At 39.8% G+C, this 21,545-nt stretch overlaps 1 protein-coding gene across 2 annotated transcripts in view; it reads right to left on the bottom strand.

The window, feature by feature from the left end:
• Positions 1-9,789: 9,789 nt before the first annotated feature.
• Positions 9,790-21,545, bottom strand: part of st6galnac3 (ST6 (alpha-N-acetyl-neuraminyl-2,3-beta-galactosyl-1,3)-N-acetylgalactosaminide alpha-2,6-sialyltransferase 3) — a 49,637-nt gene continuing 37,881 nt past the window's right edge. For both annotated transcript variants that reach the window (XM_026998367.3, XM_026998366.3), the window contains 2 exons: positions 13,852-13,959; positions 9,790-12,755 (listed from right to left, as the gene is read on the bottom strand). In XM_026998367.3, the coding sequence (XP_026854168.1) occupies positions 12,566-12,755; positions 13,852-13,959 (298 nt within the window). In that variant the 3' untranslated portion in view covers positions 9,790-12,565. The remainder of the gene's footprint in view (positions 12,756-13,851; positions 13,960-21,545) is intronic.

Here is a 21,545-nt window from a genome sequence, read left to right as displayed (position 1 = left end):
ACCGTGTGTGAACACTGGCTAAAGCCCATTCTTATCGTGGAATTCAAGGACCGGGAGCAGTACTCAGATGTTACCCGCTGTAATTCTTCATGGTCTTAAAGAGCACTGATTTCTTGGTTACAATCCAGTAACACGTGTCTCTCACTACAATAATAAAGGACCATGGAATTCAAGAAATTATTCCAGCTACAACAAGCTTCTAATTCATACCTCAGTAATACCCCTTATAACCTAAATATAATTCACTAAAAGAGTATCATTAAGCATTTAGTAAGATTAATCAGGCATCATAGAGGGAAACCTGTAATTTTAGTTTTACTTTTTTATAAAATGGGAAAGATTCTTTTAATGGACAGAGTTTTGGTAAACATACATACATATACACATACATTTTGGCTTCTTATTTTATTTTTGTGACATCTGTCATGAATACAAGTGTGAGTTCAGCAGTAGTTATATATATATATATATATATATATATATATATATATATATATATATATATATATATATACTTTTTAAATTTTCTCTACATATATTTGTTATGAAGACTCAAGACATAAAGTCAGCTCTCAAATGTCCTTATTTGTTTTAAAATTCTCACCAAATAACTGAGCTACAACAGGACCGTGATTTTACTGATAAGTGCATAAGTGCTGTGCTGACCCTATATCTTCACTGATTTTTGTGGCATCTTGAGAAAGTAGGACAATTGGTTATTTGCTTATTTGGAAGGCTTCAATGTCAGTCAAGTGTTTGTGCACTAATGCCAGATCTCAGATGGAAGCTAAAATATGTAAATTATTATTATTATTATTATTATTTGCACAGAGGTGTAATGAACATACTTGAAGTATAACAGAGCAACAGTGAAGTACACATGGAACTTGTGAAGTACACATGGCACTTGTCAACAAGATTATTATATTTTCCAATAATATTAGCAAGATTATACTTGAACACCACCCCAATGGCATTTTGATCCTATGATATTACCAGGCACATGTGTGGATTTTGTAATGCTAGCCACAAGGGGAGAAAGAGGATGTGTGTGTTTGGGGTGGGGGGGGGGGGTTGATTTGCAGCTCCACAATATATCCTCCAGCACTTATTTTCATTCATATTTCATATTTCTTTCATATTTCAAGTCCTTGTGAAGAAAACATGTGTTGCAGTTTTCTGTGGAACACCTTGAATATTGTGACATGTTGGACCAGGCATCAAGTAAATGAGAAGCAAGTGGTACAGAACAACTCAGGGAATGTCACGGTTGGTTCCTGTTAACCCCTCTTGGTTTCAGGTGCTTACATGATCTTTATGACATACAGTGATTCCTATACACTTACAACAAGCTTTAATATAAATGTCACATAGCTACAGTGTTCAGTATTGCCTGAACTAGTGCTTGTATGAATGAGAACAAATTGGACCATGTCACAGATCTGTAGTGCTTGTCACTGTCATTTTATGTGGGAATATAGAGGAACAGAGGGTCAGAAGAGCACAATATTACATTTATTGTATATTCACTGTTTATCCTGTTTCAGTGCCTCCCCATCTCAATGGTCATTCAAGCTGACTAGTCTTGCTTGTGTTAGAATCAGAGTAAGCACTAAATTACTCTTAACTTGAATCACTTGATCTAGTTCCTACTCACCTACTCAAAGAATCGTTGTTCATTAGCATAGAACCTATCCAATTCTTACTATTATGCTTATTAACTCTCTCGTCTAACTTGTCTCTTGGCCTGTGTTATATTTCCAAATCTTTAAAACTTGCTTTTAAACCATTTATTTTTAAAGTCATTAAACCACTAATTAAAAACCTAATCTTAATTTCCATGAGCTTTCCAATTACAGGCCCTTTCAAATCTGCCCTGTATTTCCAAAGTATTAGAAAAAGTAGTTTTATCACAATTATGCACCTATTTGCAGACAAATCATGTCCATAATTTTTTTTTGGATTTAGACCACATCAGAGCACTGAAACCTCACTAACAAAGGTAGTTAATCATATTTTGATATGCTCTGATAAAATATGCATCTCTTTTCTTGTACATTTAAATCAATACCATAGGCCACAACATTTTACTGCGTATGCTGGAAAAACTCATGGACATTTCATGGTTTAAATCCTATTTGACAGATCATTGTGAATTTGTCCTTATACATAATGAATGTGCTTATCATACAAAAGTAAAATATGGTGTCCCATAAGGGTCAGTCCTGGGTCCATTATTATTCTCATTATATAAGCAACCATTTGGCTCATTCATTCATAAGCATGGCATTATTATGCCTCCATTGTTATGTGAATGATATTTAATTGCCAAAATAAATCAGGATTGAGTACAGGAAATAAAAAAAAAATGGATGGTACCTATTTCCTTCTGAATTTCGATATGACTAAGGTGCTATTGTGTGGACCCAAGGATGTACAGAATGCGGTAGCCAGAATCCTTACAAGAGCTACAACGTTTGGCCATTGTTAGTCTTAGCAGTATTAGTCCTGTTGTTTCAGCTATGCGATCGCTCCCAGTATGGTATAACCTGTGAAAGATACTGCGTTCTGAAAATGCTGGGATTCCTTTGGTTCCTAGAATTAGTAAGATTACAACCAGAGGCACAACTTTCTCCTATAAAGCCCCTCAGTTATAGAGTAACCTTCCATATTTAATTTGGGACTAAGACACACTCCCATCTAGATTAAATTTAGGTTAAATAATTACTTATTTACTCAGGCTTTTAGTTAGCTTCTGGTATATAAAGGTGCAGAGTCTGAGGCCTAAGGATCATAGAGTTTTCTGGTATTCTGAGGTGCCTCAGAGAGCTCTCAGGACTGTGGTTACCATCTGACCCTAACCCTTTTATTTATGCTGCTACGGATAGACCTGTCGGATCTGCATACTGATCACTGGCACATGTTTACTGTATATGGACTGTTCGTGCATTGTTCATCTTTCCAGACCTAATGACATCTTTCTGTTTTATCTGCTTGTTACTGCAGAGTTGATGGCAACACTGAATTAGACCTGCTCATCAGTGATGAAAAATTTGAGATATTGCCAGAAAATGTCCCGGTGATGCTAGCAGATAAACTGATGTTGCCATAGTCATTCACCAACCCCATTTATTCCAATGGATCAGCTGCTGAAACAGCTCACTCACCCTTAATTCATGGGAGGAGCTGATACATATACTGAACTAACTACATGGGCTATATATTTCTAATGCAATATTGCATGAACTGTTTATAAACTGGGCCACCCAAGGAAGGGTTCTGTCTTGAATCTCAGTCCTCCCAAGGTTTCTTCCTTGGCAAAGACCCCAGTCTTCCATGAGTAAAATACAATTACACTCTGAGTTCCACATCAACCATTTTTCTTCCAAATATTGCTATATTAGTCTATACCAAAGATATTTCATCTCAGTACACTGAAAATAAATGTATCTGTCACCCTCTTTTTAAACAACAAACTGGGCTTTCAAATTTCAAAAGCTGAATAAATGTGTAAATTACCATTTCCCTGGGGTGTTTGGAAAACTATATCAGCATAACATTATTGTTTATTGCAGTTTACATAAAATTAGGAAAAGTCATGAAGTATCAAGCTGATTAAAAAAGGTAGAGGATATTTTGTAAGCTGTAAAAGATACTCTGATATTTCAGTGATCCCCAACATAACATAAAGATTAATTCTGCTCAGGGAATTTTTCCTTGCCACTGTTGAGACTGGCTTGATGATTAGGCATCTGGACCCAAAGATTTGTAAAGCTGCTTTGTGACAAGGAGTGTTATAAAAAGTGACACATGAATACATTTGAGTTTGAAGATAATACAGATAGTGGTTGTGAATGGGAGTCAACAGTCAGGTTCAACATAAGCTTTTTTACCAACAGCAACAGCCAAAAATAAATAAAGTTTTCAGAGATACAAGCAAAAAGATTTGCTCATAACGCCGCTCTTGTGCATTACAAGGACACAGAGAAGAAGTGAGTTAGAATATATTACTTCTTGCAGTGACAGACCACACCAAGGCAAGCCTGAGAGGGAGGAGTTTGAGCATGTGGATGGCACACACAGAGCATCAAACCAGAGGGTTGTCCCCTTGATGGGAGAAGCTCTGTTTGTTAGGGGCCCTTTATTCTATGAGCTTCAGTGGACAGATGTGTACAAAATGTAAGCTTGCAAAAATCTAATGGACAGTAGGGGACAGCAAGCTTTAAATCCACAGTTTTCCTTACTGTTCAGCAAGGCTGCAAATGAGACTTTAGCACCATGACATCATAATGTCTGATGACAGCTTCCTGTGGTCTCATAAAAGCAACTTCCAGAGTACCGAATTGATAACAGGCACAGGTGAGGACTCAAAAGCACATGCTGGAGTTTGAAGAGGCTACACCAGCACCTGCAAGTAGGGTGCACAGTCAAACTGAGTTATCGTAGGTAGGCTGGTGTGCTATTTAGAGTAGGAACGGTGGGTAGTTTTGCAGGGGCTTAGTTCGGCTCCACAGGTTTTTTTCCGAGAACATGGACAAAAACTAGCACTATGTCAATGTCAGATTCTTTTCAGGTGGTGAAATTGCTAAAGCTTTGTGAAACTACAGAAAATACAGATGCTACATTGTTTTACCACTTCAGGCAGGCAATCAGTGCTTGGTGACTAAGCAATTCCTTCTGCTTTTTGTGTAACCTTACAATGACTTATTAATGTCACTGAGGCTTGTGAATTATTGAAGTTATGTTTGAAGGATCTCCAAATCTACAGCAGAACTAATGAAATATTACCCTTTAAGCATTTTCCTAATACTGTAACTACAGAAGGTTAACTGGAAGCTGGCATCAAAGCATACAAAGGAAATAAAAAATTTAGAAAGCAATGACTCAAACACATAGCCAACATTGATCAAAGTTTTGTAGTATAAATGGATTCCAGGATTTATAAAATATTGTGTGTTGTGAGTTCTACAATAAACGTTTAGGATCATAGTTTAAGATCTTGATTTAATAGGGTATTTATTTAAAAGGGCTGATTAAAGCACAGTAACCATTTAAGAACTATACTCAGTTATGTCATCAAAAGGGAAACTAGAGAAAGACTTCTTAAAAATAATCATCCAAATTTTTGTTAATATGGTACCAACAGGACATTTTTTAAGTTTTTAAGATGTCAAAAAGCACAGCGCAGAAAAAGATTTGATCCTCAAAAAAAAAATTTTTTTTAATTGTAAAATCTCCTCATTCTTTCCAGATTGCTAGCTTTGAAAAATAATGTAGTTGTGTTTCCTGTAATACCTCCTGATTTTTTTCATCTGCTCTGCTAGATGTCACAGATGATTCAGGTAATTAAGATTAAATAATCACTAATGAATGAGGTCATCAATGTAACCTAGTAATTAGGAATGATCACTAAATGTTAAGTGCACAGTGGTATTTTCATCATATCAATATCTTATTCTTTTATTAATACACACACTATGAGTCATTTGTAATCAGCAGGGTCTCTGCAGTAGGCAAACTGGACAATAATTGCATCACACTCAGAACATTATAGACATCGTGCCACTGATCGATGAATTGAGCAACCCATAAAAGTATGCACATTGCAGATGTAATGCCGAATACCTGCTGGAAAATATATTGGGTAACGACAGCACCGAAACAAGACACCAAGGACTGTGGAGTATTGCACCATGCAGATTTTTTTAAATTACAGCAAGAGTGACAAGTCTAAAACATTACTGTTTCTCTTAGGTGGCTTTTCCAATTTATAAAAAGACACACTGTCGTCCATCACTGTAATATGTTTCCCCTGAGCAGAGCAATATTTTTGAGAGAAGCAAATATTCGTGTGTGAAAGCAGGCTTCCCATTTGGCACCAATATTTGAGTAATGAACAAAGAGGATTGAATGTACCCACTAATTATATAGGGAATGAAGAGCTAGCCAAATCCCCAGTCAGGGCCCCCTGATCACTGTGCACGAACACGAATTAGCAGCCACACTGCCACCTCAAATTAGCTGAAGCACAAAAGAGAAATGTAGGACAGCATTTGTTGCAATCAGGCGAGGGATCACAGCGATTTCTTGAGGATCTTTTTCTGATGCCATGACCCTGGGATTTATAGGTGATGTAAATTTCTTATAGTTGTCAGTCCACAATCCCTGGTGAGATGAAATCATAACTTTATGGTGTATGCTTATATAATTTAGGTAATAAAATTAGCATGAGTGAAAACAAGTTTTCTTTTCACTTTCCCCAAGTTTGATTTCTTATTCAGGTAGTCAGCTGAACAAGGTACAGTTAAATTTCCCAAAATATTAAGTGAACAATGTTGGCCTACCATAATGCTAGTTTAATTCAGCCTCAGGTTGTTGCACAATGATTCACTGACACCAGAACATTGTCCAGCCAGCGCTGCTCCAGTATTTTTCCCTGAGCTGATGAGTGCACGACGCTTGGAGCAGAGCCTTAATTAAATTGCTCCCTGAGGCATGATGGAGCTGCAATCGAGTTTCAGGGCCATGTAAACCACATCGGGTGCCTGCCTCCGCCTGCCCGAACTCCATGCCCCATCACTTGTACACATTCAACATTTTTTTCTCTCTCTGACACACAGGAACTAAAAGAGTTTATTTCTTCTTTTTAATATAGAAACACAATGTTCAAAGCCTGAGTCTGACGTCTGGGATGCGCTCTTGCTTCACTGAATGAGAAACAGGTGTTGCCATCCTCCTGAGACAACAGGGAGCCTTCATGCAAATGCGCCGTCTGGGGGAAGTTATTCATCTGCTTATCAAATTTTCGTTCATTAGCAGACAAAAATTTCTGTTTTTTTCCTCCTTGAAAAGTTCACATCAACCTTCTGCTTTAAACAATGCAATGATATAACCATGCTTCACTATAAAACATTTCTGCTTGAATTCTGCGCAGTGCCTTTCAGTCCCTAGAAAGACCATAATGATGGAATTGTACTAGTCAATCACTAGGTTCTGACCAGAGCACAGCAGAATGTCAGTGTGCTTTGCCTCATGGAAATAAAGTTACCCACTTGAGCTGTAATATCAAAACTTTCTCGCCACTTTGCAGTCTGTAGTGCTGAACTCAGTCAGTCTTTTCCAAAAATGGTCATCTGCTTTTAAAAAGGTTTGTGAAACATTTTACTTAAATAATGCTACTAACAGTTCTGACATATATTAGGACACTTTTTTGCCACTTTAATGATGAATGTTTTGCCTGAGGCACTGGTTCAAGATTTCAACTTTAACCGTCTTCATCCCAGTTATTTCATTAGCCTTTATTGTAAGATTGAGATAATGAACCTCAAACCTTTGTCAAAACAACAGGAGATGCTTCAAGACAACAAAGCATGGCATGTGGGTGTTTTAATTGTGGTCCCTGGTGATAACATTATTGACCAAAGGCCCCAACTCATCATGACCCATTAATAAAATTCTAATTTAAATTCTGTGGTTCCAGACTTCAGATGGAATTGTGCTGACAGAGATTATGAAAGAAAATTTTACTGAGATAAGAACTCCTTAAAGTCTCAGCTACTAAAAGCAGTGCCATTCAAGTAAAGATTGGCTGAAAACTGAAATCAATAAGTTGTGCATCATTCCTCTATAGGCATGAATCAACATGCATGAAAATGTTACATTGTATTGTTACATTATTTTATATGAAATTCTCATGCACGTATTTCTAATCCCTGTCTTAAACGAAACTTGTCAAACAAAACATTTGTGGTATTATAACAGTAATATTCAAAACAGACATCTGCTTGTTCTATGTGCTTGAAAATCTGCTTAATTTATGCAAACCAACACAAACATATCCTATTCAATCAGAATATATGGGTCTTGGTGACAAGATGTCTCATATGGATCAAAGGAAATGTGAAAAATAGTATGGATTATGGAGTACTCAACATCCTTTGTCATCACTGTCTCTAGCCAGCAGAAGCATTAGTTCTGGCCCAATTTCAGCTACTCTGGCCTGTCTTGATGCACTGAAACCATGTGGGTAGATACCAAATCAGAAACAGGAAAATAGCAGGCAGCAGTCTTAGTTTTTAACATCGTTATTGCTTATTACTGAGCTTTCAAACTGGAAAACAAAACGAACCTTTCATTTTATGCTGTAGTCCAAGAAATTCCAAAATCAACCCATTAGTTGGAACAATGCAGGGGAGAACGGGCTAACAGAGTGACGCGAGCATGGCTGTATCTTGGATGCAATCAGGCTTGGATAGAGGGTTAATTGGGTTTTGGTGGGAGAAATGCCGTCTTACATGGGTATGCAGTCCAAGAAACTTGATCAAAGTCGTAGAAACCTTTTAAAGTAACACTTTGTCCAAAAATGCTAATGCTGCTACAATTGCTAGTGGGGACCTCTTAACATAATCTCGTTTGCACAGACATTTCTTGTTACACCCATGAAAGCTGCACACTTATTCAATTTCACGCTTTTTCATTTCCATTTAAAATAAAGTGCCATAGTTTCCAAAATAGAATGGCATGTAAAAAGGGCTTTTGTAACAGAGATTTCATCAAGAGAATAAAAATCATAAGAACAAACATGTGGAGCACACAACAGACTAAAAAATAGTCACATCAAATACACATGATTAAGAAGTAAAAATAAAAAGTGTATGACAGGCCAAAGACCCATTTCTCAGAGTTTGCCAAAATATATTGTTCTTCAGAAAGAGGCTTTTCCCTTGTTTACATATGCCAAGCAGAAATGGGAATATAGATACTTCGCTAGGACAGTTTACACCACTTTGATTGCTCCAGAAAAGCAGCACTGTAATAATGTGTACATGCATATGGGAGTGCCATCTGTTCTGAGGAAGATTTTTGGATTTTCGTCATGAGAGCACATTCTGGGTGAAAACCATAGGCCAGGCATTTGACAGCAAACGCAATCAAATCTCACACTGGGCTAAACGGCTGAAGGGCAGGAACAGATGTCAACTCAAGGGCGCCACATTGAGACATCGGCCCTGCACTGCCTTACCTGGCTAAACCTAATCGTAAGTCATAGTTCTACTTCCAGAGCAGCAGAATGAGTAAAAAAGGAAGCTTGAAAGAAGGGGTGGGGGGCTATATAAGCTAACCAGGGTGAAGAGAGGTTTTAAAAAACTCGTTCCCTCACACCATTCATTTACACTTAAATGAGAGGCGAACAGAGCACGGCACTTCTCCATCGATCACGTCCACCCTTCTCTGAAGAGTCCATGTCAAAATAAACAACAGTCTGACATTCCGAGGCTTTTGGTAACAAATGTGCTAGCACTGAATTACAGGCCCACAGTGGGCTTACCCTCAGAGGATTGCTTCACTGAGGAATGGCCCTTCAGTTTAATCCCAACTTTTATGGTTCTAGATCAAGAGAATGCTCTTGTAGGCCACTTTAGTCTGCAAAATGTCTTTCATACCAATGAAGCAGCAAAGTCTTAATTGCTCATGCTGGCCACAAGGAGGTGTGTTCATGTCAGCCAACAAGCTACTGATAAGTAGACTGCAAATTCAGCTCGTTTCTCTGTGTGGGCTTTAAGTGCGTTTAATGCAATGTGCTCTTAGTACTTTCTACAACACCTTCACTTTCTCAGCCACAGAGAGTTTAAAATGCAAAATAAAAACCTCCCATTTTAGTAATCCAGATGATTTATTCATGAGCCAAGCTCTTAGTGGTTCAGATGCTGCAGACGTGTGAGAACTTGCCCCAGTGTGTGACTGGAGGTCACAATATTAGCCGCATACTACCAAAGGCTCTTCACAAGATAGTATAGAAAATATTTATTTGTAAATGTAAACTTAACACACCAGATGATTAAAACAAACAGAAGTGGAGGAAGAGGGTGAGCAGTATAAAATGTTAGGAGATTTTTTTTTATATGAGCACAATACACTAAAGGAGAAAAATTCCCAAACTATTAAAGTTGCTTTTTGACTTTCTCTCCATCAAAGACTCAGGGGATCACATTATTTTTTGCATGTACAAAAAAATGGTCAAAACACACACAATAAAACTGAAAATGTAAGCTTAATCACAACAGATTTACAAATCCAATATCTAAATTAATTTCAAGGCAATTTGCAAAATGTGTCAAAGACCACAATGCAGGATGATACACTTCATCCTTTGCAGGATTGCACAAACAACAAAACACTTGTTACAAATCATTACTTTCAAAAACGGTTATGTCTTAATACATTTATGCAAAGGTTGACACAAAGATGAAATATTCAAATCTTGTACAGACATACACATGAACTGCATGGTCAAAATTAGGTTAGAAAATGGACAATGATTAAAAGAAAAAATTTTTTAGTACTGTATGCTTAAAATATGCAGCCTTTAAGTATTTTTTAAAAAGCTCCTTTAGTCCTTCAATGAAAAAAACATAACTAAGAAACATCCCCTAACGTGCAGGCATGTTACGAGTGGCTACAAGCGTCTACAAATAAGAACACGGTCTCTGCCAAACACATTCACAGACTTTACGCTTGGCTTGTACATGACCTATAACGCTGACAGAACTGCAGGAAGGCATTGGCTGCATGAAGAGAGAGCTCCTGGATGGAGGTCGATTTACTGGGACCTCAAGGTCCATGTGAGCACACATACATAGGGGCTAAATTCACGAAAGCACTTTTGCTGGATCGGTCACATTATTATTATTTTTATACAACATAAACATTTGGACATTAAAAATGCCTTTCATGGTGTGAATGGCTGTAAATAACAGGGTTTGGTTTGGCCCCAAGGAGGAGAAAGTTCTGGCTTTGTCCATTGTGTCCTTTTGCTCAAGTGGCCTTGAGCTCAGTGCTTCCATTAGCACTGTTCCACCTTGTCATTGGTGCAACTCATCCTGCCATTGCTTGCTTATTTCCTGCAGTAGAGTGCTTAGGATGCAGTGACGGCATGAGGACACTGCTCAGCTGCTGAAAAGGACAAGCAATGACACTAAACTGTCAAGCCAAGAGAAGTTGCCAGAGCACAATCACAGGCCGATTTGAACAATACGCCACGAACGACTACACAAAATGTTTGACAGAAAGCAGCAATGGAAATGAGGAAGCATGCTGTGGTTGAGACCATCTGACAGCAAGAGCAACACGCTCCATGTGGGGCGGCTGAGGGTGGTACTGTAACTCCACAGGTGCTGCGCTGTCTGCTGGTGAACATGGTGCTACAGCACTTAGCTACAGTAGCCAAACAATTAGTTTGCTGCTCTGACAAGTGATAGCACCTCGTCCTAACAGGCTTGGAGGAATACTGTCAGATTCTGTACACAGTGGTTTTTTTTTCTTCTCACGTGCAGATAAGGCCTAAGAAGGTGGGGTAAAGGTGGATGTGGTGTGGTGGGGTGGGGTTTAAATGCATTGCACCGAGTCCATGATGGCTACAGTTTAAACAGGCACGAAATCTTTAAAAAAAAAGAAAGAAAATCTGCACAAGAGCTGTTTGCCTGTACACTACAAGTTGCATCGATCTAGTAAAGTGAATTCAGTCTACAGGCTTCAGCTACAGCTTAAATTCAATTGCAGTTTGCACTGTCACGCTTGATGTTCTTGCTTGCTAGCTGTTGGGAAAAAAAAGTCCAAATAACAAATTACAAAGCCAAATAAAATTCCAGCATGTGGTCTTTGTTCTCCTAGGTCATAGTGTTAATCGTAACTTAGAAATAATGAGAACAATTTACCAGTGCTACTGCAAGTGGTCAGTGGTAATGCTGTTGTTAGAATAGCTTTAAAGCTAGAGCTATTATGATTATAATAGCTCATAACCAGGGCTCCTCAAATTCAGATTCTTAGTACCGTGTACAACTTTGTATTTAAAATTATGGTTAAGTTTCCCTCTAAATTGGTACTCTGCTTTTTCTATACAATTTTGCATGATTTTTCTGGTCTTTTAATATGTTCCTACCATTCCCTCCTAATTATGTGACCCACTGAATTCAGACTGAAAGGGAACTTCAGGTTCATGCAAATGGTTGCCCTTCAACACAGCCGAGATAAACTTAAAAGCGGGATTGCAAACACATCTAAAATAATGCAGACCCAATGTAACATTCTTCTGTTGTTTGGAGGGTTAACCATCTGATTCAAAGCTGCTACTGATTGATGATGATATTCCTTTTGGTGTAGCTTGTCCTTTAACTGAAAGTTTTCCTGCTTTGTCCACAGCCACAGGTAGCGAACAATGAAAGATTCAATACCTCCAGACCATAGCCTAGTGCAGTCTACATACTACACACTGTAGGAACACTCATATTTGTGCTAATGAGCAAGGGATGTCCAATAAACATGCAATATCGCACCAGGAGAGGGCACTGGTTCCATCCTGAAGATACTAGCAACTCTCTTGTTAAAGACAGTGCACACGACCCACTGCACTTACATAAGCTGCATTGGTGATCAGTATGTAAAGGGATTGGGATGATTGTTCTGGCCTTGGCCTGGTTACTTGTTTGTGCAAAACGATAGGGAGTGGGTGGGCCAAAGTGGCCTAAGTGCTCGGATCTTTCCAGACAAAGCATTGGTGTTCCGCTGGTCATGACAGCTGCCATTCAGGGTAGAAAAACTTGATGAGGTGGGTCTTGGCCCACTTGGCGAAAACGGCCTTCTCCGTTATGAAACGATGACCGCCGTAGGGGGCACTCTCATGCAGGAGGTATTCGGCACATTCATCACGGCTCCCGGCTTCATAGTAGTGGTACGGCACCTTCCTGTAACCTTCCGACCTGGAGGTGGTGATTGTGGAGGGAGAGGGGATGATGCAAAGAGAAACAGAAAATATTTTGCATCAGTACATAATGATTCCTTCCTCATTTTAAGGTCAAACTCTGTGTTTTACTGTTAAATTATTCTGCATTAGACCCTGACTGCTTTGAACGGGCAGGGCGGATATGCTGTCCTGCCGAGTCGCAGCACCTCCAGATGCTTATTTGGCTCTCCCATACCTCGGCAGGCATGCCAAGTCCAGTCCTGCAGTGTAACAAATGAATTCAATTTCACCACCCCCCACTCCATCTCACGGCACCTGTTGAATTTCAATTATGGAGAAACCAGTGGGGTCAATTGCCACGATGGCTCAGCACATCATGTTAAAACGGATTCTTTCCTGCTGCACCGTCTTGCATCGAAATGATCGTGCTTTGGCTGACAGCTTGCCCACTGATTCAACCTATGCTGGTTGCTGAGATTTGCTATAAAATGTCTCATTGTTTTGGTGCAGCCATTAACAACAGAGAGGATAATGGCTATTTAAAGGAATGCAAAGCAAACCATCTCTTTCTTTGATTACCAGCACTGTTTACACCCCCCTGAATATAGAACCCAGGTAGAGATTTTCAGAGATTTTGATGTTGAACAGAATTCACAGGGCAGGTTATGGCAGGTTGTGGTAAATGAGTAAATGCAGTAGAGGGGAATGAGATCAGTAAAAATAACTCCCCAACATCAGCCAACAAGGGAAAACATTATGAGCACATTAAGGGCCAAAGAGATAGAAAATAAGCACATATCTTGCTTTATAAAGAATTATTGCCTCATTATTTTTCCAAATGAAGTCATCCGCTGCTGTGTGGAACTGTTTTGACATTCTAATTACACAGTAAGCCAGCAACTAAAAACACTTGGTACAGCAGCTTGGTTAAGTGTCTCTAACTTCACTAGCTCAAGGCTAGTGACTGTGTCCATGGTTTCTTTTTCAATACAATATATTCCCGGCCCTGTTCTGGGGTTTTCATGGTTAAGGTAAAGAGATGGATAAAGGAAACTTATGTTATATCAGTGTAAAAGCGTTTGTGAGTCACAGCGAAGAGAAGTAGGCTTTACCTGCAGTAAGTGTTGTTGATCATTCCATACACCCTGATCTCCTTGCATACGTCCATGGCCAGAATGAGTGTGAACCAGCCGGTGCTCAGGTATGACCCTGACTGGATCCTGTCAACAAAGAAATCCAAGTCAGCTACGTTTGGAAGGCCCTGATTCTTAGAGCCCACTCGTGGTGAGCCACACTCAGTGGAGCGAGAATGGTTCAGGACATGTCAGGACGGTTCAGGACATTTTAGGATAGCATGCATGAAGCTCAATGCCCAACCCGTCAAAGTGTCACTGGGTGTCAGTGGTGGCCGTGTGATTGCAAGTGCCCGGACTTTTATTGCAGAGGTTAACAGCAGCATAGAGGGCACTCTGAGACACACAACAACCTTAGTAAACATAGGTTGTAAGAAGCTGACAGAAACCGAGAGGCGTTCTGGTAAAATATAACTGATATAGACCCACACATGCTTTACATTTGCATGAAGAGTCACCAGTCCTTTTCTGCAATGTTTCAATGTGAACAGCTTGCCCATTTTTAGAAGTGATTGCATCTGAAAGTTTTCTTTCTTTCTTTACAAAGGCAGTGGTCACGAGCAACAGTCCTATGCAGCAGTTATAATGATGAGCTGATAACGATCTCTCTGAAACAAAACATGCTTCGTCTGACCAGCCTGAGAGCCCTTCAGCAAGTGAGAGCAACTGACACAGACACAAGCAGAACACCCTCCGCCTCTTTCCCAGGAAATAAACAGTATCTGAGAAATGAACTCTTGACAATTGGAGCAGCACACAAAGTAAACAGCGTACCACGCATGACGCTCGCCTCCACGGCTTCACCTGCCGGGCCCTTAGTGGCTGGGCATGCATCCCGTCGGAGCCTCTTGTACTCTTATTCCCCACGCAACCTTGAGCGTGTGCGCTCGCCACTCTGCATCCCCATGCCCAAGTTGCCAGTTATCCAGGCAGACTGGCGCTTGTGTGCCCGTTTTGTGGCAGCGACGGGGACCACGGCGAAATCCATTTTGCGCTGGCTTTGTGCAGAGTGGAGCAGACTGGCTTTAAAGCTCACACGTTAAATCCGTCCCTCCTCCCCTACTTGCAGCTGCAGCCACTCTGGCTCACTAAATTGCTGTCGGGGAGGAGTTGCGGAGGCATTGTTCAGTGTTAAAGTGCTGTGCGATTTGCCTGAGGGAACACAATACCGTTTTAATGACCGATCCTCCTGCAGCCGCGATGGTTTCAAAGCATTGATTTTAGAGCAAAGGGAAAAAGAGGCTGAACCTCGACCCGGCTGTATCTCAGGAAATGGCTCATTTTCTTCTGTTTCACCACAAAGCAGCTTTAGCTTAACCTGTGTGACATCTCGGTCATTTGATATATTTAAGTCTCAACATACTGGGCGGAGAGCACATTTTGCTTAATTTAATCATGTGACCACACAAACATCAGTGGATGAAATATTACATACTGGCAGGAAGTGGGAGATTCCTGTCAATGACCATGTGATTCAAATCTGCATCTCAGTGACAAGGTTTACTTAAGCACTTGCCAATTAGTATACTTTTAATGGGAACATCGTCTCACGGATGCCATTTGACGACTACAGTAGAAACGGAAATTCATCACTGCTAAGCTTAATAGGCATGACTAACAGAACTTTTACGATTTCTTGCTGAAGGCATAAAACAGCCCCCCTGTGGGACGGACATGCTATAGTGTTCGAGCCTGGGGAAATGGTTCTACTCGCTACCACTCTTAAGCGGGCCAAACCAATTTATTTTAATGATGCTGCAAAGTGTGGCCATTATTACCTGACACATTAGAGCGGGTGAAGTGCTCCTCCCAGCTACAGTTGTGTTTACTCCCATTCCGGTGAAATCTATTAATAACCCACAGGGCGATCGGCAGCCACCGGTCACTGGCGGGCCATTTATTACTGTAGCAACTCTGTTCTTCACTGGAGATCCAGCCAGGTCAGCAGAGTCCCATTCACTGAAGCCCATCGGCTAATTGCTAATGGCACTGTTTTTCTTTTCCCAAGTTTCCTGTCAGCTCGCTGTATAAGCGCAGTGGCTCAGGCCAGCTGAGAACAAGGCTCTCATAACTTGTCATAGTCTTCAACAGGAGAATTAGCACAACCATGCCACAAACTATCTTTTTTGCTGTATTTTTACATTGTTCTTGGGATTTGGTGCGTTTTGACCAAGTGAAATGTGTACAGTATTAATAACTTTAAAATGTGTCAGGTGCACTCTATTTACCAATTGGAAGAAGTAACTATGAAATACTGCAATGCTGACAGAAATATGTCCATCAAAAAGTTATAGAATTATATAACAATAATTATATAATACATTTATATAAAATTATCTAAATTATATAATAGTTATTATTCAAGTTATGCAATGGTAAAGGGTAAGGCTGAGTCTTAAGTCTTCTCTGCAGACTCCCTGAAATTCATATTAAAGCCAATGAAATTTTTCTCATTCTCTAGAATAAAAGAAAAACAATGTGATATTAGTTTGAAATCAATTCTATGACTGAAGCATTTCTGACTATCTTCCAGCCACAGTCAAAGGGCCTTTCTCCATCCAGAGGCCAGCATGTTCTTCTGACAAGCCTCACAGCATGGATGGAGTGCCAACCACAAGCTCAGCCCCTGTGCTGAAGAGGATGGGATGAAACGAAATGCCCAAGAAGGGGTAATCAAGAGAAGGTAGAGACATGTCAGTCTCCTGCTCGTTTGGATTCCTTGCAGCATGCTTCCTGGGCACAAATATTCATTAATCTGCAAAGAGCCAAAGCCTTATGTCATGATCTTTATCAACTCCGACTGACAGCGTGTCACGGATTTTACCTGTCTCCCTTTCATGGTAGGAAATAAACTTCCCAGCATTGGCATGGTCTTTGTTGTAACCAAGAGGCTTATACGCTTTGGCACCAGGAGATGGATTTGCAAAGAAGATATGTATCATACAGTGATCCGGATTTTGGCTGACATTTAGGTTTGATACTGAGTTTAACGGAGGTGAAAACTGAAAATACCATTGCTTAGTCTTAACTTCCCAGCCCCCCCATCACTTATGCCCACTGAGCTGCCAAGCTTTTGTGTCAGTTATTTCAGTGGACTAAAGCCTTGTAGAAAGAAGAATAATTAGGTCCAAACTATCAGAATCGGCATCACTCTTCCTCTTCATTTTGCTAATTGAGTTCATATTTTTGTATTTGACTGAATATCTGAACAAGAAAAATGGCACATGGAAAAAAGCTTTCACACAAAAAGTTTCCTTGGCCATATGCACAACTAATTTTCAAGGCCACAGAAATGTTCTCATTTGTTATTTTATTATTTTATCATCTTTTCATATACTGTTAAAATGCATGAAAAGGAATGTGGAGAGTTTGGCTCTGAAAACTAAAACAACTGGTGCACGGACTACATGAAAATAGTCAAGGTCAGGTCAGGGCTATGGGCTGTTTTAGCACTTCTAGGTTTTATTATAAAAGGAGACAAAAGACCTTTACTATTTCCACTCCTGATAAGGTGAAAGACATAGCTCCATTCACTGTCAAGCTAGGAGTGTTAGATGGTTTGCATGGTTTGAATTCAGAATATCTGCCTATTACTGACACTCAAAAAATACTGCCTTAATGAAAAAATACTGTGCAAACATTTGAATGAAATATCATTGAAAAAATAAGAAAAATATCAAATATTACCAAGAAATCAAATAAGGTTTTACAAAAAAAGGAAATCTTTTGGAAGTATTCACTTAGAAACAAAGATTCAAGTAGAAGAAATGGGAACATGAATCAGACCTCTTTAGTTGTGTAAAGCCAATAATTTATACCAAAGCAAAAAGCACATTGTTCCAACTAATATTTAATACCCAGTGGTTCAAGATCAGTAGCAGGTAAAAAATTGGATGTTGGATGTCATTGAGGACTGCCAAAGATTAAAAATAAATAAATAAAGAGGGGGAGGAAATCGCACAAAATCCAAAATCACTTCAACATCTGGGATTCTGTTCACACATCTCCTAAGTAGTGCCTCCCTAAAGGGTATCAACTTACCGCAAATACCAATAGCATACAAAAAATGGAACCATATGAGTGTCTCGTTGCCTGGCTACATGGGCTTCCCTCTTTTTCTCATTCCACTATTCTCTGCTCGTATGGCGCTCATGCACTGAAGGTCTTTCATCCTCTTGAGGTGTTGATTTACCAGAACTGCAGAAAGAATGCAAAACTGTCAAATAGCCTCCGAGGTTAATAAGAGGTCCCAGCTGCCAAAGACTGAACCAGGTTTACACTCATCCAGCTGTAATTATTGCACCAGCTAAAAATGAAACAATAGATTTTCTAAGAACACAAACATTGAATTATGCACCAGATAGGTACTTCAATGCAGCTGAGAATATATGTATAAAATCTCTTTTTTTAATGCGGAATGATCAGTGTGGCTCAAAGCCAGGACAAACACACCTCACAACTCGTCTGAAACTGTTCAGACCGAAACCGTTAAAAAAAACTAAAACAAAGTTGCTGCAATCCTGAATCTAAATCCCAGTGCAACACTTGGCATGTAGTACATAATCAAAGGCAAAGTGAATGACAATCCTGTTTGCATGCCATGGTATTTTTAAAATATTTTTATCCATGGAAACTGAAAGGAATACTATTCTCTGCCTTGTGTTTGTATTTGAAATACCATACAAAGAAGAAAATGACAGGCTGTGCAGTGAGAATGAGCTCTGTGGTAAATATGAACTGGGATAAGAATATATTCAACTCAAACAAGATGATCCAGTCTGATACCAAAACATAGCACTTCCACCTTAAAAAAAGCACTTAAACCTTACATCTACAACAGACGTCACATCACTTTAGTGCAGGATTATAAAAGGAAAAAGGAGAGGAGTACCCTGTTATTGAGGTGTAATACAATTTAGAGCCTTAATTCATAAAATAAATGGCATGCATAAAAGATATGCTTAAGTAAGGACATTACACTGCAAACGAGCATGACCATTCGCAAAAGAAATGAAGCATAGCCAGGCAGTTACCCAAGTTTTTTACAATCTTGGCAAAAAAATTAATTTGATTTTAAATCAGTGTGCACTAGAAAAGGCATGTCCCATACACCATTACACTGACTTTTCACAACAGACAGGACAATCCACCTTTTACCTGTGCAATTCTCTGAGGCAGCTAATTACCTAGTTCAGCTCTTTCTGAATGGAGTTTGCAGGTGCGATGGATGCAAGGTAGTCAGTCATCTGCAGCCAAGCCCTGCCAAACCTCAAGGCTCCGATCAGTACTACCCCACAATGGATGTTTTTTAAAACCGAACTTTGTTTGTATTCTCTGATCAGAGGCTGGTACAGTTTACAGTTGAACATTTATATCTCCACATTTAATCATGGTGAAATCCTTATTTCTATCATAAATGCGTAATAATTACATTTTGAGCAATATACACTCACAAGCCTAATAAAGTGGCCAGTGAGTGCAGGTACAAGTTAGGTGTTTTGAATGAAGTATGTGGTAAGTGTAGCCTTTTCAGCTGATCTAAGGACAGCTTTCCCAGTTTCTGATATAACCATCAAGCCATTGGAAACCTTTGAAAACTGATCTAAAAGCTGTGCTTATTTCTGTTGCGATATCTAACTCTTCCTTTGCTCCAAACGGATATTAAATACTTTACAGTTCCATAGACATCAGCTGCCTTTTTATGTTAGCTCATTATAAATGCTTAGAATCTTCTCCAAAGAATGTATGTCTCGGATTGAAGAATGTTCTCAGAAGCGAAAGCAAGAGGTGAATTCATTACTCAAGCAGACGGCACCTGGGCTCCTTTCTGTGGGCAGCCGCATTAGTAGTCACAGTCAACGAAGGTACCTGTCTCTCTGGGCACCATTTTAACCAATGGGAACCATGGCAGGCGTCGCATTCGGGCCGCATTTCAGTGGTATTATATGTTCTAACTTCAAGTAAGCTGCATGATGTTTGTTTACTCACAGTGGCCCAGTAGCTTGTCAGGTAGCTTGACAGACTGCATCCTGAAATAGCAGCAGCTACCTTTCTGCTCTCGATCCTGCCGTGGTAACTGATCGAGACCGACTAACACGGCTAGCTAGCCGGCGAGTTACATGCTCTGCCTGTCAGGTTGCGTTTACATTAGTTAGCTAAATTGAACTGCAAAATTCTGCACGATAAATACACAAATAAAACATTTAATCAAAGCAATAAGGAAATTTTAGAAACAGAACAGGCACTTAGAGTAAGCATGTTTTTCAAATTTTCATGGTTTCTCATGCGGTGAACAGAATAAAGGCATTACCCTTGCCGAGAAAGATACACATGACGCTGCCTTCAAACTTTTGCCAAAATAAGGTACCTAAGAAGACAGTTGTTTCATGCTCCTTTTCGACGGCCTTTATCTCGGGAGCACGAAAACGCTGCCTAGAAAAGATGCCTGTGTAAGCGGCTGCTTTCTGAATCGAGCGCGTCGTGTGTGGCTCAGCGAGCAATCCTGTCTGTATTCACTCTTTCTGAGTTTGTTTTTTTTTATACTTGGCTCCTTATGGTGTTCGGCAGAGCTCCATTTGGAACCCTCCACGTCTGCGCACACTGTGTATTTAGGCAGATTAATTTCAGCCAAACAGTCAGTTGATCTAATTACACCTAATCACATTTGTCATATTATATTAAATGACATGCAGGTGCAATCCTCTCTGGTGTGGGCAGTGGGCCTGGTTAAATTAGTCATGAAGGAAGTCTTCTGAACAGGCCACCCTTTGGGCAAAAGCCACTGCTGTGCACTGAAAGCCTTAAGTGACTGTCTCAAGCATCTTTCACATAGCATCTTAAAAGACCTCTAGAATTAAGGCATTGTTTATTTTAATGTTCCAGTTTGTTTCAAAGTAAGGCATAGCATCAAGGCAAAAGTAAGTTTGTTTGAGGACTAACCTTAACCCCAACTCCACCCTCATGCCTGGCTGTTACGGAGCTTATGTCTTGTAAAACAGAAATGAGCAAGCCAACTGAAATATAATTTTGAGTTATATTCCCATTATGTAACATACACGTTTGACATCTAATTACTATGTAAAGTAATCAGTCTTTTTATGAGAACCCATATAATTAAAACACGCCATTGTTAAGTGGTAATTACAATGTTATACACATGCAGCTAACATGTAATAACTTGTAATAAAGTAACTAGTAGAGAAACCGTTACCTGACAGAGAGACAGAGCCCTGGCTATCAATAGCGATATCTACAGTGACTTAACACTTTCTTGGGATGTGGCAGCCGAGAGGGTCAGCTGGGCTGGTGGAACCGCATGGTAATGTGACAACATGATTTAAGACCGCTGTCCACTGCTATCTGCACACAGTTTACTGTGCTGCCCCCCCCCCACACACACACACACACACGCACATGCGGCTTAAGATGCTTTTCTTGGCCTGTCCTCAATGGTACAGGGGAAAAAGAGGATGTATAGCCTCAACAGGAGAAGGAGGGGAAAAAAGGAAAAGGGGCTCAGGGTGAGACAGATGAATGAAAGGAAAGAAAACAGACAGGTGGAGCACAGCAGAGGCAGTGATACAGAAGCAAAGGAAGCTGCTAAACTGACACAGAAGCAGGAGGCAGACAGAGGGTGACGGACTAAATTACTCGTGTAAACTGCTCACCATTTT

Source organism: Electrophorus electricus, chromosome 20 (assembly GCF_041902795.1).
Source record: "Electrophorus electricus isolate QZ-2024a chromosome 20, ASM4190279v1, whole genome shotgun sequence".
Taxonomy (NCBI): domain Eukaryota; kingdom Metazoa; phylum Chordata; class Actinopteri; order Gymnotiformes; family Gymnotidae; genus Electrophorus; species Electrophorus electricus.
Note: the sequence above shows the minus strand (reverse complement) of the source record. Positions and strands in the feature narration are given on the sequence as shown.